This window comes from Monodelphis domestica, chromosome 7 (genome assembly GCF_027887165.1).
Source record: "Monodelphis domestica isolate mMonDom1 chromosome 7, mMonDom1.pri, whole genome shotgun sequence".
In the NCBI taxonomy this organism is placed as follows: domain Eukaryota; kingdom Metazoa; phylum Chordata; class Mammalia; order Didelphimorphia; family Didelphidae; genus Monodelphis; species Monodelphis domestica.
Genome location: NC_077233.1, coordinates 268,273,169 through 268,291,872, shown reverse-complemented (window position 1 = coordinate 268,291,872; position 18,704 = coordinate 268,273,169). Strand labels below are relative to the sequence as shown.

General features: G+C 33.1%; 1 protein-coding gene across 2 annotated transcripts in view; it reads right to left on the bottom strand.

The window, feature by feature from the left end:
- CNTNAP4 (contactin associated protein family member 4) overlaps positions 1–18,704 on the bottom strand; it is a 677,206-nt gene that overhangs the window by 427,521 nt on the left and 230,981 nt on the right. For both annotated transcript variants that reach the window (XM_007497949.3, XM_007497950.3), the window contains exon 3: positions 5,826–6,019. In XM_007497949.3, coding sequence (XP_007498011.1) covers positions 5,826–6,019 — 194 coding nt within the window. The remainder of the gene's footprint in view (positions 1–5,825; positions 6,020–18,704) is intronic.

Here is an 18,704-nt window from a genome sequence, read left to right as displayed (position 1 = left end):
AAAATGAAATGTATATCACTTGCTTCTCAGAGTTGTTGTGAGGATCAAATGAAATAGTATTTATAATGTGCTTATCTCAGTACCGGGCACATAGGGGGCATTAAATAAATACTCATTCCTCTACCTCCTTTCTCCATCTCTTTCTTTAGAAGTGAGACTCATTTTTAATTTTATTTATTTTCGTCTCTTTCATAGGTTAACATAATGAAATAATTCATAACCATGTAGCCATTTTAGTAGAAAGGAAGCTTGCTATCTTTAAAATGGTCATAAAAATCAGATAAAGTATATTGCTGAGATCATGTGTCAGGTTTTTCTACTATGTACTAAGATCTCAACAGAGTTTGTGGTCTCTTGGCATCACTGCAAATATTTGTGGTCTTCTACATGCATAAAGCATAGGATATAGACTTGGAAAAATCTTAGGCTGAATTAATATATAATAATTAATTATTAAGTGTGAAAGAAGAGAGTCACAATACAGTCTGTTCTAAGCAGACAATATCTGCATTTCTGACTTCAATCCTGGGTGTCAAAATCTAAAATGGGAAAGGTCTGAGAGTAGCCTTTTGGCTTTGTTTTGTTTTTGATGTCGAGTACCATTACTTTTTATGAGTTATCAATCCATTTCTCATACATCAATATACATAATAGAGAAGTACACCAGCTTCATGTTAAGGATGGGAAAGATGCAGGTGACTCATTTTTCCTCCTATCATAAAACTAACCCTTTCAAATTAGCTGCATGAAAAAAGAAAACTAACATGAAAAGCAGAGAAGAAAGATAAGGAAGAAGAGGTGGGCAGAACTATATTATCACTGATAAGATTTTCAAAAAAATTTTGAGTCATCTAAGACTTTACTATAGCTTAGTTTGACACTACATTTAATTATAATAGTCTTTGGAATAGGATACTCAATATATGAAAAAAATAAGCCATAGAGAGATAAATATGGTGATTAAGATAATAAAAGGCATACTATTTTCATTAATAAAAATATTAATATTGAATGTAATAAAAAGCAATCTCTTTGGTTAATTAATGTTGAGTTAGTTCTTTTCATATTATAAATAGGAACCTAAGAGAAGGGTAGGGATTTGACTAAAATATGTAATTTATTGTTAATAACAGTTCAGGATACTTTAAGATTGGAAAGTAGCCAATCTTTATTAAGCCCATATTTTAAAGAATTTCTCAGCATAATTCCAGTAATTATCAACTATCTATGTCTACATCAATAAGAGTAAAAATAATTCTGGTAAGAAAACATTCGACAGAACACCTAGATGAATGCACAAAATGATAATTACATATCAGCTAAATCATAAAATTTTAATAGTAATTTTCTACATTTTAACCTGCTAACATTCTTTTGAAAGAATAACTAAAACACATAAAAGGACACAGAGAGGATATAATTTAGATTCTGAACCAACTTTGTTGAATATTTTTCAAAAAAATTTTAAATGAAATCTTCAACCCAATGGTGAGAAAATCAGATAAGGACTCTACAATGTTCATCATGTCACTTATAAGAACTTGCTGCCCAAGTGTCCTTGTAATAATGTTAAATTTAATATTCTTTTAAATGAAGTATATATAATAGAAATTTGCCTATTCATATGTAATTTTACTTCTCATATATTGAAATGTTCCTGTTCATTGATATTTGTTGCATTGCAAATTTTTTAAAGTAAATTTAAATGATCTTAGGCAAGAAAATTAATCTGTATGGGACACAGCTTCTTATAAATTAGTAGATTAGACTTGAATTTCTTCATTTCTTAAGTTCTATGGCTTTAGGATTCTAAGTCTAAACATTATATTTTGGAACTCAAGTTTTTCAAAATGAAGTCATTTGGTTGGAGAAGAAAATAAAGAAACAGAAAATTAGAGAAAAAAACACTATCCTCTCCCTTTGGTGCCCTTATTCTGCATTGTCTATGTCCAAAAGTATATTCCAAATTCTGCACTCTTAACTCCAACATCTGAACTTTAAATTTTCTACATAGCTTTGGTTGCATCAACAGAGTTGCCATTCCTCTATTTCATTAAAGATTTATTTTTCCCCTTGAAGGATATCACTTTTTTTTTCCCTCCTGGGTAAAGTATTCTTAGCTATAAGCATATCCTTTTCCTTCTGGAATATTCTATTCCAAGCTACACAGTTCTTTATAATAGTAGCTGCTAAATTGCTTGTACTCCTGACTGGCTACCTGGTACTTAAATGCATTCTGTCTGGATAATCTCAATATGTCTTTTTTTTCCCTTTTTGACCTGGAAGTTTAGAGTTTTGGTATGATCTTACTTGGAGTTTTCATTTTCGAGATTTCTTAAGGAGATGATGGGTAGTTTCTTTCTATTTCCACTTTGTCTCTGATTCTAAGGAACTTGGATAATTTTAAGTTTTCTTGAAACAATGTTTAGGTTTCATTATGTTATTATTATTATTATTATTATTATTATTATTATTATTATTATTATGCTTCCACAGGCATTAGAGGTAAGGTATAAGGGATGAATGGAGTTTTTAGGGAGAACTAACACCATTGATATGAGAGTTTTGCAAGCCCATTTAAGAGAAGCCAAAGCATGTATAGTGGCCATATCCTTTCACAAAACCATTTCTTCAGATGGACTAAAGAAATTTTAGTGTAGCCAACAGATTCAAAACCATCAATGAGTTAGGGTGATGTCTACCCCAACTTGTGAAGGCTTCCTCTATGGAATAAGCAGATGAAAATAATTTCCTCCAATGGCCATAAAGGCAGGTAAAACAGATATTGTGGAGCACTTAGGGCTTAGTCAAATATCAGAGATGCCAAGGTCATCCAATGTATCTCAGATCATTTCCAGTTGTCTTGATGTTTGTCTTGTCAATGGACTTCAATGGCTTTGAAAGAGAAACTGAGATTGAGGACTTTGTGGAACTGCCTCACTAGTCTAATTAAGAGCAAGTCAAGACCGCCTCATGATGTCATTGGTCCTCTGAAAATAATGGAAAAACAACATTGCTGTCCTATTGGTCAGACTTCAGAAGTTTTGAGTGGGTATGAGCAACATGAGATTGTTGCTGGATAAGCAAAGTGTTCTACTTGACAGATTTGCATGCTCCCTTTGATCTTGAATTCCTGGTCTAGATTTTCCTCTGAATAATTCAGAATCCATTAGAACTAGCACCCTTGTGCCCCTACGATCTGGGCTGCACTACTGATACTTGCTTCTGAAATTTCTCCTTCTTAGTATACAGCACAAAGCTGGTAATTTCTCCTTAATCCATCATATCACTAATGAGCACAGGTCCTTTTCTCAGGCCACGCTGAATTTATAACCCAGAACTGGTTAATAGTTGACAAAGCAGCTGCCAGATGGAATCTGTTTCCATTACAGAGCTCAGGTATATATTTGGGAGCTTCTCTTGCCCTCATGACCAGCTTCAACGTAGGCAAAAGTACTCTGGATAGCTTCTCCTGGAGAAGCATCATTCCCAGTGTCCACAGACCTTTCTGTTTGTCTGTCTTTGTCAACATAAGTTAGAGAAAATGACTAACTGTAACATATTGCATTTTCCCATTCAGATCCAGTCATATATATTATTTATATACATTTGGAAGAGATTTGCTTTTTTTTTTTTTGGTTGGGCTAGGGAAGTACCTAGATGAGTTCTTACCTTTACTTATCTTTTGGATCTACTCCATCCAGTGTGTTTTGCTGAACTTACATTGACTTTCTCTATGTGTTTATACTCATCTATATACACAAGTAACCACATTGCCTATCAATATCTATCTATCTATCTATCTATCTATTTATCTATCTATCTATCTATCTATCTATCTATCTATCTATCTATCTATCTATCTATCTATCAATTTCTCTATCAATCTGTCTGCCTATCTGTCTAATCACATTGAAGAACAACATGGTTATGTATAAGTAATATAAATAAATTATTAGTATTTTAAATATTAATAAACTTGTGATACAAAAATGTTATGTAGTTAGTATATAATTTTATACATAAGCAAAGATACGACTAATCTATACATGCTTATAGACATATGAATACATTTTCCATATAAGTGTAATCATACACATAAAATTTATAAACACATAATATATGCATATATTCATGTATGTGAGTAAATACATGTGAATATGTATACATATGTCTTACTTATATCTGTACATGTTATTTTCCCCAAAAAAGGTAAGACCCTTGTAGTCAGGAATGATTCCATTTTTATCTTTCATCCTCAACATCTAGTTGAATATTTACTAGAAGGTAGATGCTTCATAAATCTTTATGAAAGGATTGATCAGATATAATTGCTTTGTCTCACTTTTTGTTCCTTTACTGTTCTTAGACACTAATTAATTTAATTTAGGTTTTATCCAGTAATGAGAAATAATGAGTCATTTAACTTAAAGTAAAAAAATTAAAAAAAAAACATTAATGGGCATATACAGGGTTCTTATCTGCTTCAAATAATGTTAGTTTTTGCAGGAGGCTTTCAAACAGGATAGAATTGTCTGTAAATCAAGAGAAATTGACGATCACAGATTAATCATAGAATAGATGCCAAGTCTCCCTATCAGAGTATTATAAATGTTACTAATAATTTTGCTTTCTTTGCTTCCTCTTTTTATTTCAAAAGAGGAAAATTAGATATATGCAAGATAATTATAGATTAAATGAAATCTTAAATTTCAATCTTTTTACAGTGAGAATGAAAACATTTCTCCTTTACTCCATCAAACCTATTCCAAATTTCTTTCTCCTATAAGGTATATTTTTTTCTCTAATTAATCTCTACACCTGATATGAGAAAGTCTGCCTTATCCTTTTAAAAGAACTTTACCATATTCCTTCAGAATATGGCATTTTAATGATAGACTACACACACTCAAATATATATATTATGTATACATATACATATATACATGCACATGTGTATCCATATAAACAAAAACAAACAAATATAGTTTTAAACAGATGTCCAATATTCTTTCCATGGAATGCTTCACACAGTATAGTTTTAAATGTCATGGTCATTATTGGGCACAGATGCTTTTACTCTTCTTATTCAATAAGATGTAAATAATTTTGCTGCAATTATTCATTAAGCAGGATGACTATAAAAGAGCAAAAACTGTTGGTGACATTTTATTTTTGATCTCAAAGAATCCCAGGAGAATTTCTTCTGAATTTCTAAATAAGGTCTTTAAAAAAAATTAAAGGGTAGAGTGAAACACTGTCAGCTCTCATTGTGGCAGCACCTACATTGCTCTACATGTCACAAAGAATTGGATTTTTCCTTTACATTTCTTTGAAATGTTCAGTGTATTTAATAATTCTCAAACAACACCAAGGGAAATAAAAGTAAAGCATTTATATTACTAATGTAACATTATACCGAGGCAAAGCTAGGCTATCATTTTACCAAATAAAACACAAAAGAAATTTCACATGATTTTTTTTCTTCCTCAGATCTCAATGATATTTAATGGAATAATGAATGGTATATGTTTCCCTTCGGTTAGATCAGACAGACGTAAAATTATATTTTACCTTTACTTATTCAATAAATAATAATGTATAATGCATTTGAAAATCTAGAATCTACCTTACTTCCAATTGGAAACCATTTTATAGTAATTCTGAAAATTGCATTTCTTTACTTGAGATATATATATATATATATACATATATATATATATATACATATACATGTGTGTATATATAGTAAGTTGGCAGCAACATGAACAATTGCTAGAATTTGTGTTCTGAACGATTTAGTCTCTGTTATTATAAAAACATACCCAGATGCTTTCTTCTTGACGATATTGCTTCCAATTCCTTCCACTGTCACTAAACATCAGAAGGTAGCTTGTTACCCAGTCAGAACTCCCATATCCACCTTGGGTAGCAATAGCAGTGATTTCCATTCTTTCACTAAGATCAACCTGTAGCCACTGGTATTTATTTGACATGAGTGGAGTCCAGCCACCAGCTCCTTTTGTGAGGAGAAATACAAGAAAATTACATAATGAATTCATATTAGTGGAAACAAGTTTCATAGCTATATACAGACATGAAACATAAACAATTCTTATTTTCATAAATCAAGGTGAAGTATTTATTAATTTCTAGGATTGGACTGAAAAATCATGAATTCAGTTTAAATATCAAGACTAAGTCAATGACAAAAAAGAGTAAAAATCTAAACGACCTTATACTTTTATTTTTTAGGTTGCACAGATCTTGACACACTAACTCACCAAGTTATTGTTGGAACTATGAATCAGTATAACCATTTAAAAAGAAATTTGTAATTAAGAGAACAAAGTAAAGCATATGCTTTGCCTCCAGAGATTTCACTATTATTCTTAGGATACATGAAGAAAGCCATTTGTAAAAAGCAAGCCTATAAATATATCAGCATCATTATGGAATCATTTTTTAGACATACCAAGGAATTAGAAACAAAATAAAAGCCCATCGCCTAGGGAATGACCAAGCAGATTATGATACATGAAAATACTATTATATTTTTAAGATATAAGAAATTATGAATAGAGAAAAGCATGGAAACATTTACATGTACTAATGCAGAGTGAAGTATAGAGGGCCAAGGAAATGACATAGATAATGACTAGAAAAATGTAAATATAAAGAAAAAACACCATAAAGGAAATTATAGTGAATATTGCAATATTTCAAAGAATAAACATAGCACCAAAGAAGAGATAAAAAAAAAAAAGATATCCCATAATTTAATTCTATGATGATAAGGGCCTAAACAAGGAAAGTATATTTGACTAAAAGGAAGAAATTACTTGAAATTGAATTTTGCAAGGTTTACTTTATTTAAAAAAAACTACTGAATAAAACAAAATTCATAGTATATTCAATGCCTTGAGAAACTGAGCTCTTAGCAAACTCTCCAAGATCTATTTGATTTCATATTTACTTGGGCAATGTCTTTTTAAGTCAAATTAAGAATCTTAATCATAAGAAATGTCATCATGAATTTCAGCCTTAACACAAACAAACCTCACCCTAATTCCTTTTTAGTTATTCTCTCAATAATGGTGGTTCAGAATACAAGAATGTATTAATTATTTTTCATTAGCATTTTGACTTCCTTTCAAATCAATAGAGTATAATTAAGAGGAATATGTTTAGAGAAGCTATTGAGGAAAAAAAAGATTCAGTGTGCTTCTTCTGTGCTAACTTTGGGCCATCAGTTCACATCAGGAGAAAAATGAACCCCTGAATACTGGCTTTTCCCAGCATCTCTCACAGTTACAACTACAGCACTTTGAACTAACTTTAAACATTTGCAGTTAATTGACCTTGAACATTTCTCATTTCTTACCTGTGGTGCAGAGGTTCTGCTAGTGTGCAAACTGTGCTGTCTTATTAAGTAGGTACAGTGATAAAGTAATGAAACTCTTCAGAATCTCCTTAGGCATGCCAATTAATTTCTATAGGATGATACAGCCACAGGGAATAATAAAAATCCTGTAGGGCTTTAGGCCCATGTGCATATATTCATTCTTTGTGTGTGCATATGTGTGTATGCTGGCTGTTCTGTAGCCTTGTTCCAGATGTAAAAGAATGAACATTGTCAAGTAAAATCCTTGTATTCGCATTACCAAAGTTTGATTGTTCAGGGATTTTATTTATATATTATTTCTTTTGTTTAAGCAGCATTCTGTCTCCTGAAGCAGCCTTTATCTGTTCAGAGACTTTACTAGGTGCATGAATACCTCTGGGAGCAGCTGGGAATGTTTTGCAGTCATTCCTCTCCTCTACTCACCAGTCACGGTTGTTGAATCCAGAAAACAAAGGCACAGTGAGGAATTTCTATGCTCAACAATTCTTTCTCCCCTTTTCTCCCCTGCTCATTTCTACCTTCACATCCTGCACTTTAATTTTTTTTAATTTTATTGAATTAGTTAATTTAGAACGTTATTGCTCGGTTACAAGAATGATATTCTTTACCTCCCCTCCCCTTCCCCTTCCCATAGCTGAGGTGCAATTCTACTGGGTTTCCCATGTGTCCTTGATCAAAACCTATTTCCATGTTGTTGATGTTTGCACTAGGATTATCATTTAGAGTCTCCATCCCCAATCATATCCCCCTCAACCCCTGTAATCAAGCAGTTGTTTTTCTTCTGTGTTTCTACTCCCACAGTTTTTCCTCTGGATGTGAATAGTGCTCTTTCTCATAGATCCCTCCAGGTTGTTCAGGATCACTGCTTTGCCATTAATGGAGAAGTCCATTACATTTTATTGTACCACAGTGCATCAGTTCTCCATCAGTGTATAATGTTCGCTTGGTTCTGCTCCTCTCACTCTGTATTAATTCCTGGAGGTCATTCCAGTTCCCATGGAATTCCTCCACTTTATTATTCCTTTGAGCACAATAATATTCCATCACCAACATATACCACAATGTGTTCAGCCATTCCCCAATTGAAGGGCATCCCCTCATTTTCCAATTTTTTACCACCTCAAATAGCACAGCTATGAATATTCTTGTATAAGTCTTTTTCCTTACTATCTCTTTGAGGTACAAACCCAGCAGTGCTATGGATGGGTCAAAGGGCAGACAGTCTTTTACCGCCCTTTGGGCATAGTTTAAAATTGCCCTCCAGAATGGTTGGATCAATTCACAACTCCACCAGCAATGCATTAATGTCCCAATTTTGCCACATCCCCTCCAACATTCATTACTTTCCTTTGGTGTCATGTTATCCAATCTGCTAGGTGTGAAGTGATACCTCAGAGTTGTTTTGATTTGAATCTCTCTGATTATAAGAGATTTAGAACACATTTTCATGTGTTTATTAATAATTTTGATTACTTTAACTGAAAATTACCTATTCATGTCCCTTGCCCATTTATCAATTGGGGAATAGCATGATTTTTTATACAATTGATTTAGCTCTTTACAAATTTGAGTAATTAGACCCTTGTCAGATGTTTTTGTTATGAAGACTTTTTCACAACTTGTTGGTTCCCTTCTAACTTTGGTTGCATTGTTTTTATTTGTACAAAACCCTTTTTAATTTAATGTAATCAAAATTATTTATATTACATTTTGTGATTTTTTCTAACTCTTGCTTGGTATTAAAATTTTTCCTTTCCAAAAAATCTGACATGCATACTATTCTGTGTTCACCCAATTTACTTATAGTTTCCTTCTTTTTATTCAAGTCATTCACTCATTTTGAGTTTATCTTGGTGTAGGGTATGAGATGTTGATCCAAACCCAATCTCTCCCATACTGTCTTCCAATTTTCCTAGCAGTTTTTATCAAATCTTGGATTTTTGTCCCAAAAGCTGGGATATTTGCACTTATTATAGACTGCCTTGTTGAGGTCACTTACCCCAAGTCTATTCCACTGATCCTCCTTTCTCTCTCTTAGCCAGTACCATATTGTTTTGATGACCACTGCTTACCCCATATCAGAAAAAGAAATTGAACAAGCCATCAAAGAACTCCCTAAGATAAAATCCCCAGGACCAGTTGGATTCATAAATGAATACTATCAAACATTCAAAGAATAACTAATCCCAATATTATACAAACTATTTGACAGAATAAGCAAATAAGGAGTTCTACTAAATTCCTTTCATGATACAAATATGGTTTGGATTCCAAAGCCAGGGAAGTCAAAAACAGAAAAATAAAACTATAGACCAATCTCCTTAATGAACATAGATGCAAAAATCTTAAATAGAATACTAGCAAAAAACTCCAGCAAGTGATCAGAAGGATTATTCATTATGATCAGGTGGGATTTATACCAGGAATGCAAAGATGGTTCAATATTAGGAAAACCATTCACTTAATTGACAATATTAAAAAGCAAACCAACAAAAACCACATGATTATCTCAATATATGCAGAAAAAGTCTTTGACAAAAATACAACACTCATTCCAATTGAAAACACTAGAAAGCATAGCAATAGAAGCACCTTTCCTAAAAAATAAACAACAGTATATATCTAAAACCATCAGCAAACATTATCTGCAATGGGGATAAACTAGAAGTCTTTCCAATAAGGTCATGAGTGAAAAAAGGATGCTCATTATCAGATCTATTATTTAACATTGTATTATCAGTAGCAATTAGAGAAGAAAAAGAAATTGAAGGTTTTAAAATAGGCAATGAGGAGACCAAGCTATCACTCTTTGCAGATGATTTAATGGTCTACTTAAAAAATCCTAGAGAATCAATTAAAAAACTAGTAGAAATAATCAACAACTTTAGCAAAGTGGCAGGATACAAAATATACCCACAAAAGTCATCAGTATTTCTATATATCGCCAACACATCTCAGTAGCAAGAATTAAAAAGAGAAATTCCACTTAAAATCACCCTAGACAACATCTATCTGCCAAGGCAAACACAGGAAATATATGAACACACATAAAAAACACTCTCTACACAATTAAAACTAGATCTAAACAACTGGAAAAACATTGATTGCTCATGGGTAGGTTGAGCTAACATAATAAAAATGACAATCCTACCCAAACTAATTTACTTATTTAGTGCCACACCCATTGAAATACCAAAAAAACTTGTTTTTACTGAATTAGAAAAAAAAACCATAGCAAAGTTCATTTGGAAGAACAAAAGGATCAAGGATATCCTGCACTTTATTTTAACAAAACTAACCCCATACAAAAATTTACTGGAACAAAATATAGTGGAATGATTTTTTTGCCTCCACTCCATTCTACATTATCCTTGGAAAGAAGAAGTATTTTTTAATTGTCACTCAAAATTTGTGTCATGAATGTAAACTGTTTTGTGAGTCTTAAAGTGCAATATTGCTATTATTTATGTTAGTCATAGAAAACATGTTGTTCAGCTGTTTCATTCATTACCACCTCTTTATGACCTTCACTGGGATTTTCTTGGCAAAGATACTAGAATGGCTTTCCATTTCCTTCTCCAGCTTATTTTATAGATGAGGAAACTGAGGCAAAAAGGGTTACATTGATATGCCGGTACTGGTTTCCCCTGTATACTCCCAAAACCTCAGAGGTATCCCAGGTCAAAGAGTACTTTTAAAGAATTCCTTTTCCTTGTACATGCAACACTTGAGCCAGAAAAACCATATGTTAAGGAGTTTGGTTCTGAGAGACACTCCCTTTCATCTCTCCCCTAACTTTTTGATGAGTACAAATATGCACCTCCCAGTTTGCTTCTGATAAGTAACCATTTGTATGTCAGATATCAAATCATCCAGTGAAATGGGCAATCCACCCTCCTCTGCCTTCGAGGTATAGCACATTACCCCCACCCCTTTCCAGTCCCTGTTGTTAAAAATGTATAAGAATCCTAAAATCCATCTCTTCTAGGAGACAGTGTTTTTACCTGCACCTGCTTCCCAGCCCTTCTACGCAATAATTCAACTTGCATTCAACTTAATAAATTTCTCTATTTCTAAAGATAATCCCCAGACCCTGTCATTCTTGAGGGAGCACCATTTCTGGCCCAGGTTAATCTCTACCTCCCCCACAACAAAGTGACTTGCTCAGAGTCACCCAGCTAGTAAATGTCAGACAGAATTTGAATTCAGGCTTTCCATACTCCAGATCTGGCACTCTAGGCACTGCCCTACCTCACCATGTAGGAGATAAGAGATTTGGCTGAAAGAGTGAGCAGATAGAATGGGACAGTGATGTTAAACTTAAATAGAAGCAGGGATCTTAAATTTGCGCATAAAGATCTTTGGAGATTACCCATTAACTTACTTCTAAAAGATAATATCTATATTTTGTTACATTTTTATTTTGTTAAATATTTGCCAGTTATATTTTTTATCTGGGTCAGGCTGCATTTGTATTATCCATTACAACCTACCTACAGGCAATTTTACACTACGGGGAAAGAAATTTGAAAAAAAAAGACAAGAAAATTTAGAATGGCCTCTGGGGTGAAGAGGATAAAAATTATTTGGAAGTAATAAAATAATTGTTTTGTTGAAGTGAGGGCCTCCATTAAGATTAGAGAGCATTAATTTTTAATGGACTCAGTTCAGTTGCATGTTTTTCTCTAGCTACACTGAACAGAACATGAGTAGGAGTGAGACCTTTATTAGAGTGAAACTTGTGATATAGATAGCTAGAAGAATAATTACTTCTTAGAATTTATCATAAAATAATAAATGTAATAATGATACTCATTACTGTCATGGAATAATAGATGAAAAAGATAACTTTGGAATCAGGAAAATATCAACTAAAGTCCTGCCTCTGCCATAGATTGCTCTGTGACTCTGTTGACAAATCAACTTCTCAATGCCCCAGACAGTTTTTTAAAACAATATGTTACATAAAAGATCAATTTATATTAATATTGAGATTTTCATTTCTAGAAATTCCATATAGTAGTGATATCACAAGTCTGGGTTAATTAATAATACTAATTAATATTCAATTAGCACATTTTATTTTTGAAAATTATTTTACTAATATTTGCTCATTTCATTTTCATAATTTTATAAAATTGGTATTATTATAATATCCATTTTGGTGATATGGAATTGGTAGTTTAAAGAAAAAGAAGAGAGAATAACAACAAATGAATTAAAGTAATGAAATCATGTTGGGAAATGAGTCATAAGTACTAGGAGGTAGGAAAAAAAAGTATCTATGAATATTCCTCTTCCTTTAAAGTTAATTTTATGCCAATTCATATGGATATACTTACCTAATCTTCCTCTCTGTTCTTCAAACCATCTTGCATTTATGTTTGTATAATTACCAATCTATCCACCCTCTACAATAGAGTATACATTTGTCAAGAGCAAGCATTCTTTCCCTTTTGTCTTTGAAACCCTGGGACCTAGTTTCTGGTAGGTACATAATAAATAGAAGGTGAGCGTGATAATAAATGTATATCCCAGACTGAATTGCCTGCCAGCACCAGGATAGAGAAAAGAAGGGAGGGACATAAGTTTGAATATATAACTTAGAAAAACTTGTGTGGAAATGTATTACATATTACTGGTAAAAAATAATGAAATATAAAATGCTAAAATAAATACACGTTGACTTTCAAAGATGAAAACGTATGTTACATCACTATTATTTTTAGCATCTCTTAGATTATTTGAGCTACCTTGCCCAAATTGTCAAAATGGGTGGTGACTATTAAATATCTGGTTTTTACTGAAGAAGGTTGGGCAGAAGAGGGAGAAAAAGGACATGACCTGAAAGAGGAGATGAAGAAGGAGCCGTCAAGAAGGCAAAAATGAGAAGAGTGAAAGAGAGGGAAGAGGGAGGGTGGGGAAGGGGGAAAGGGGAAAGGAAGGGGAAGAAAAGGAAGGAAAGGGAAACCAGGAAAGGGATGGGGAAAGGGAGTAGGGAAGGGATCTGGGAAAGGAAAGGAGAGGGGGGAAAGGGAAGAGGAGATGAAATGAGAAAGAATAGGAGGAGACAAGTGAGTAGGAGGACTTTGGAACTGGGTCAGGAATAGATATTGGAGAGATGGGAATCCAAGAGGACTAAAAAAGGTTAAAGAAAGTGAGGCCAATGAGCTGAAAGAAAGGAATTGATTGAAGGATAAAATTAAAATAGGTTAAAAAAAGAGGATGGAATTATTTAAGTAAGGAACTGAGAATAAAGAAAAGACGAAGTAGAAGACAAAAAATCCGAGTTGAAGAGGAAAAAGGAGGAGAATGTCTCAAGGGAAAGGTAAGGGTAGATAGAAACTAAACTAACAGACAAAAAAACATTTATCACCTAATATGTTCCAAGAACTACTCTAGATATTGAACATACACATAAACAATAGCAAAAAAGCAGAGACAGCTCCTCCCCTCAAGAAATTCACATTCCATCTGACAAGGCAAGTAATATATATTATTAAGACAAAGTTATAGATTAAAAACATAAAAGAAAGAAAGAAAAACAGATATGGTCATCATGATTGTAATGAAATGATAAAATATGTGAGCCTCCCTCAAAAGCTTGCCATCCTGGTTTTCCAAAGGACATAGTAATATGGAATTGGAAATATATATATATATATATATATATATACATATAATTGGAAAATAAAATACTGAGGCACTCATAGCAAGTCTGGAAAGCAAACTTTTCTGTGACCTACTTAGAGACCAAGTTGTATTTCTGTCTTAATTAAATGAGTGATAGTTACTCAAAAACACATGCTGGTCTTCCTTCTAGAAAAAGAGGTTACCAGTTAGCTCCTTTGCCTTTCCATGTTCTATGTTATGGAGAATGAGTAATTTTTGGAGATAGAATCTGGGTTTCAAATCCTCCATCTCTTGCTTCTGTGTACAACTTATTTAACTTCTCTTGGCCTCAATTTCCTCATTTGTAAAATTGAAAGACTGGACTAGCTAGCCTTTAAGGTCTATTCCATTGAAGTTTTGCTTACTCTCTATGTGCCTGCACACACACATGCATACATATAAACACTTAATTCAAACAAAAAGTAAAAGACCGAAGAAGCAGAGAGGAATCCTAATCTGTACTGTGTTGGAGGAATGTCATAGAGAGGAGACAGGGATGAAGAACTTCTGGCAGTAAATAAAGATATAGTTCTTCCTGAAGAGTAGGGACTTAAAATCTGTTAAGGAATCAGCTCGTTATCTTTCAAGAAAAGATGTGCGTTCATAGATGCTATCTGAGGAGAAATGAGTCATTAAGTACCTGGGGAAAGAGAGAGGACTGGTGAAGCAGCTGTTTGTTAACTAGATGCCAAAAATAAAGAGATTTGCTACTTATCTGAGATTTGACAGAGAATCTGCCAACACTTCTGAAAATGAAACTGGAAAAAAAGATTGTTAAGTATCCATGGGCAAACAGAAAATGTGTCAGAGGCAGAATCTGAACCCAGATCTACCTAAGAAAAAGAGGAACAAGTAAATGCTCTCTTCCACCAAGCAACCTTTTAAATAAAGTTACCATGTCCTTCACAGGGCTAGACACCCACAGTTCCTTAGGCACTTCTACATATGGGATGGCCGTTTGGTCACCACAGTCACCATTAGAGAAGCATTCCTTGGATAGGACCCAGAAACTTCCTCTATAGGAATAACTTGCCTTTTTAAATTCAACAGTACTTATAACACAGTCTTTGTATGTTGAGTAAATACTTAATAAATGTCTTTCATTCATTTATGATCTGGAGGCACTCTTTGCCCTCATAAAGATGCTCCCTAACTTATCAATATCTTTCCTAAAATTTGGCACTTACCACTTAACATAATACTACATATGTCATTCGATCAGTATATAATACAGGGAAATTAATCTTTTATTAGTCATAGGTCCTAAAATTTTAAAGCTAGATGTTGAGGGTGTGCTAATAAATGTTTAAAAATGTATTCACGGAAAACTCAGGACACACTATTTTCTACTTCATTTTCATAAGTCCAGGAAATCAACAAAAAAATAAATCAAGCCATCATTTGTTATATTTTCTGATTTCTGAAGTATAAATGATCATGTTGAAAATTTAATAAACAACTCATGTGTGTTCCATTTTGAACTAGACTCAATATTCTCCTAGCTGGAAGGGAATTTAGAAGCCAGAGAATCCAATCTCTCATCTTATAGATGGGGAAACTAAGGCACAGAAAGTTTAATGACTTTCTCCTTTGAATGAGGGAGAATGTGAATTCAGGTCTTCCTAAGTATTTCTTGTACTTTATCCATGATAGGACCTTGTTGCTGGTGCTGAGCCCATAGCAGGCTGAAATTGCATTAGCTTAACATACCTTAATACTCCATTATCTTCTTTAGCCTCCATATCACTATAGAGCCATATTGCAGACCCTTAAAAACATAGGCATTTTCCAATGCACATGCTCTGTTCATCTTGGACATGTGGAATTAATTTTTTTAATGGCATTTAACGTTATATTTATCTCTATCAAATTGGATCTTATTAAATTTGGCACAATATTCTAGAATATAAATATTTTTTTATGAATCCAGATTCTATCCTCTAGTAGCTTGGCTATTCCTCTGAGATATGAATCATCTGCAAATTTAATAACATATCATTTATGCTTCTAACCAAGTAATGTGTTAGTCAGGAACAAGTCAAGCAATGTTCTCAGGGAAACTTTACTGGAGACTTTCAAAATTGGTATCAAACCATTATCAATGAATAATGATCAAGAAATCCAAAGAGAATCATTTGTAATCATTTTCATTCAATCCAGGACTGTGCAAAACTATAGACACAAATTGCAAATGCTAGAATAAGTGTCCTACCAGTAAAGCTAACATGAAACAAGTCAGAAACCCAAAGAAGTAGGGATAGGGAGCAGACCAGAAATTTCCTGGGAGGACAGAACTTACCGACAATCCTTAAGCAGAGACAGACAACTGAAGACCATTTTGGGGGACCAGTCTACTAGACTGAAATCTGCCAATACTATGAGCACTGACAAAATGAGGGTGGTAGAATATATGAGAAATAGGCCAGGAAATTGAGTCCAGGGCCCAATAGGACTTAATTACTCAATCTAAGACAATAGAAGAGAATGGTATCTGGCCCAAGAGCAAAAGCTTCAAATAAGGAGCTGGTATTGGAAATAGGAGTAAAAAGAAGACAATGCCAAATATTAAAAAAGAAATACTATTAGTCAAGAAATATCCAAAAGGTCTGATTGAAAGTAGCCTCACTTCAACTACATTTAAAACCTCATAGAAGGGAAAAACCTTGTCCCAATGACTACAAAAGTAGCTGGAGAGAACAAAGAAATATGAGTGAAAAAAGTGATTCTTGAAGAAAGAATTAGGAGAATAAATAAGAATAATGGATATCATTTAAAATTTTTTACAGGTATTATCTCATTATATTCTCACAAAAACTTCAAGAAGAAGATTCTATTTGTATCTTTATTTAACAGCTGAGGAAATTTAAGCTGAGATAAACAGAAGTTAAGTGATTTGCCCAGGGATCACACATCTAGCAAGCATCTAAATCTAGATTTGAACTCCTGACTCCAAGTCTAATGTACTGTGTCACCTAGCTTACCCTTAATATGACTTAGAACAGAAAGTGGAAATCCTTGTCCAAGTAATTGGTTCTCTAAATGTTAGAAAAAAATCAAACAGAATTTGAATACACAAGACAATAAATAAATATCAGAACAAAATCAAAGGACTGAAAAAAGAGAAGAAAAATAAAGTTTTAATCAAAAATTATTTTTACATTTTTATAAAAAATAACTGACCTAGAAAACAGGTCAAGGAAAGACAGGTAAAGAATTATCAAATTCCAGTGAAATAATTACAAATAGCATGATATTAACCATTATTATAATATTTTTCAAGAAAGCAAGAATGAAAATAACATTTTATTAGAACCAGAAGACAAAGTGAAGAAAAGATAGAATTTATCAATTACCTCCTGAAAGAAACACAAAAATAAAACTTCCAAGAATGTCAAAGACAAAATGAAATAGATTTTGGAAATCCAATTCCATTCAAAGGAAAAATACTTTAAATATCCAGAGACAAAGAATTCAAATACTATGGAACTACAGCCAGTATGGCATAAGGCTTGGCAGCATCTTCTACGAAGAAGAAAAAGTATTGGAATATGGTTTCTCCAAGTACAAAACACGGAAGTAATTTATCAAAAAAATATCTGACATTACATACAATGTTTCATGCCATTATTCCCCCACCTTTGCAAAGAAAGAAGGGAAGTACCTTCTCATATCTTTACTATGGGAGCCAACCTGGTTACATTTTCAGGGAATTCCGTTTTTATTGTTTTTCTCTTATTCCTTCCAATCAATCAATCAATATTTTAAGCACCTCCTGTGTTCCAAGCACTGTGATAAGTACTCATGATACAAAAAGAGACAAAAGACATTTTCTGACCTGAAAGAGTTTCCATGAGGGAGACAACTTACCAAAAAACATACAACGAAAGTTATATTAAAGGATCAATAAGAAAGAATTAATAGAAGAAAGGTGCTACAGTTAAGAGGTGTTAGGGAAGACCTCTTGGAGACAGTTGGATTTTAATTGGGACTTATTGGAGCATAGGAGGGAGAGCATTCCAGGGATGAGGGATAGCCAGAAAGAATGAATGGAGTCAATATGGAGTATCTTATTCATGGAACAGCCAGGACACCAATGACATCAGATCAAAGAGTAACTGTTGGGAAATAAAGTTTAAGATTGGAAAGATAGGAAAGGGCTAGATTATGAAGAACTTCAAATGTTAAACCGAGAAAATTATGTTTTTTTTTTTTGTTTTATCACACTGAACATTTTGCTTCCTTTATTTTGCTTCTTTCAATTTGAATCAGTTTAAGTCTTTTTATACTTTTTAGTTTCTGTGTTTTTCTTATTTATACTGCTGTAATATTACATAGCATTTATTTTATTACACGTTTAATTCCCAACTGATGAATAGCCACTTTATTTCTTAGATTTTATAAAAATTTTCTTCTGTAAGCATTTTGGGGTGTGACAATCTGGTGTATATACCTAGCAATAGCACATCTGGGTTTAAGGGTATGAACACTTTAACCTCTTGCTTTCCATCATTCCGAACTCTGTATGTGTGTGTGTGTGTGTGTGTGTGTGTGTGTGTGTGTGTGTGTGTGTGTGTATTGCTTGTGTATTTTGAATATAAGACTTTTGTGAGAGATATTTGATTACAAA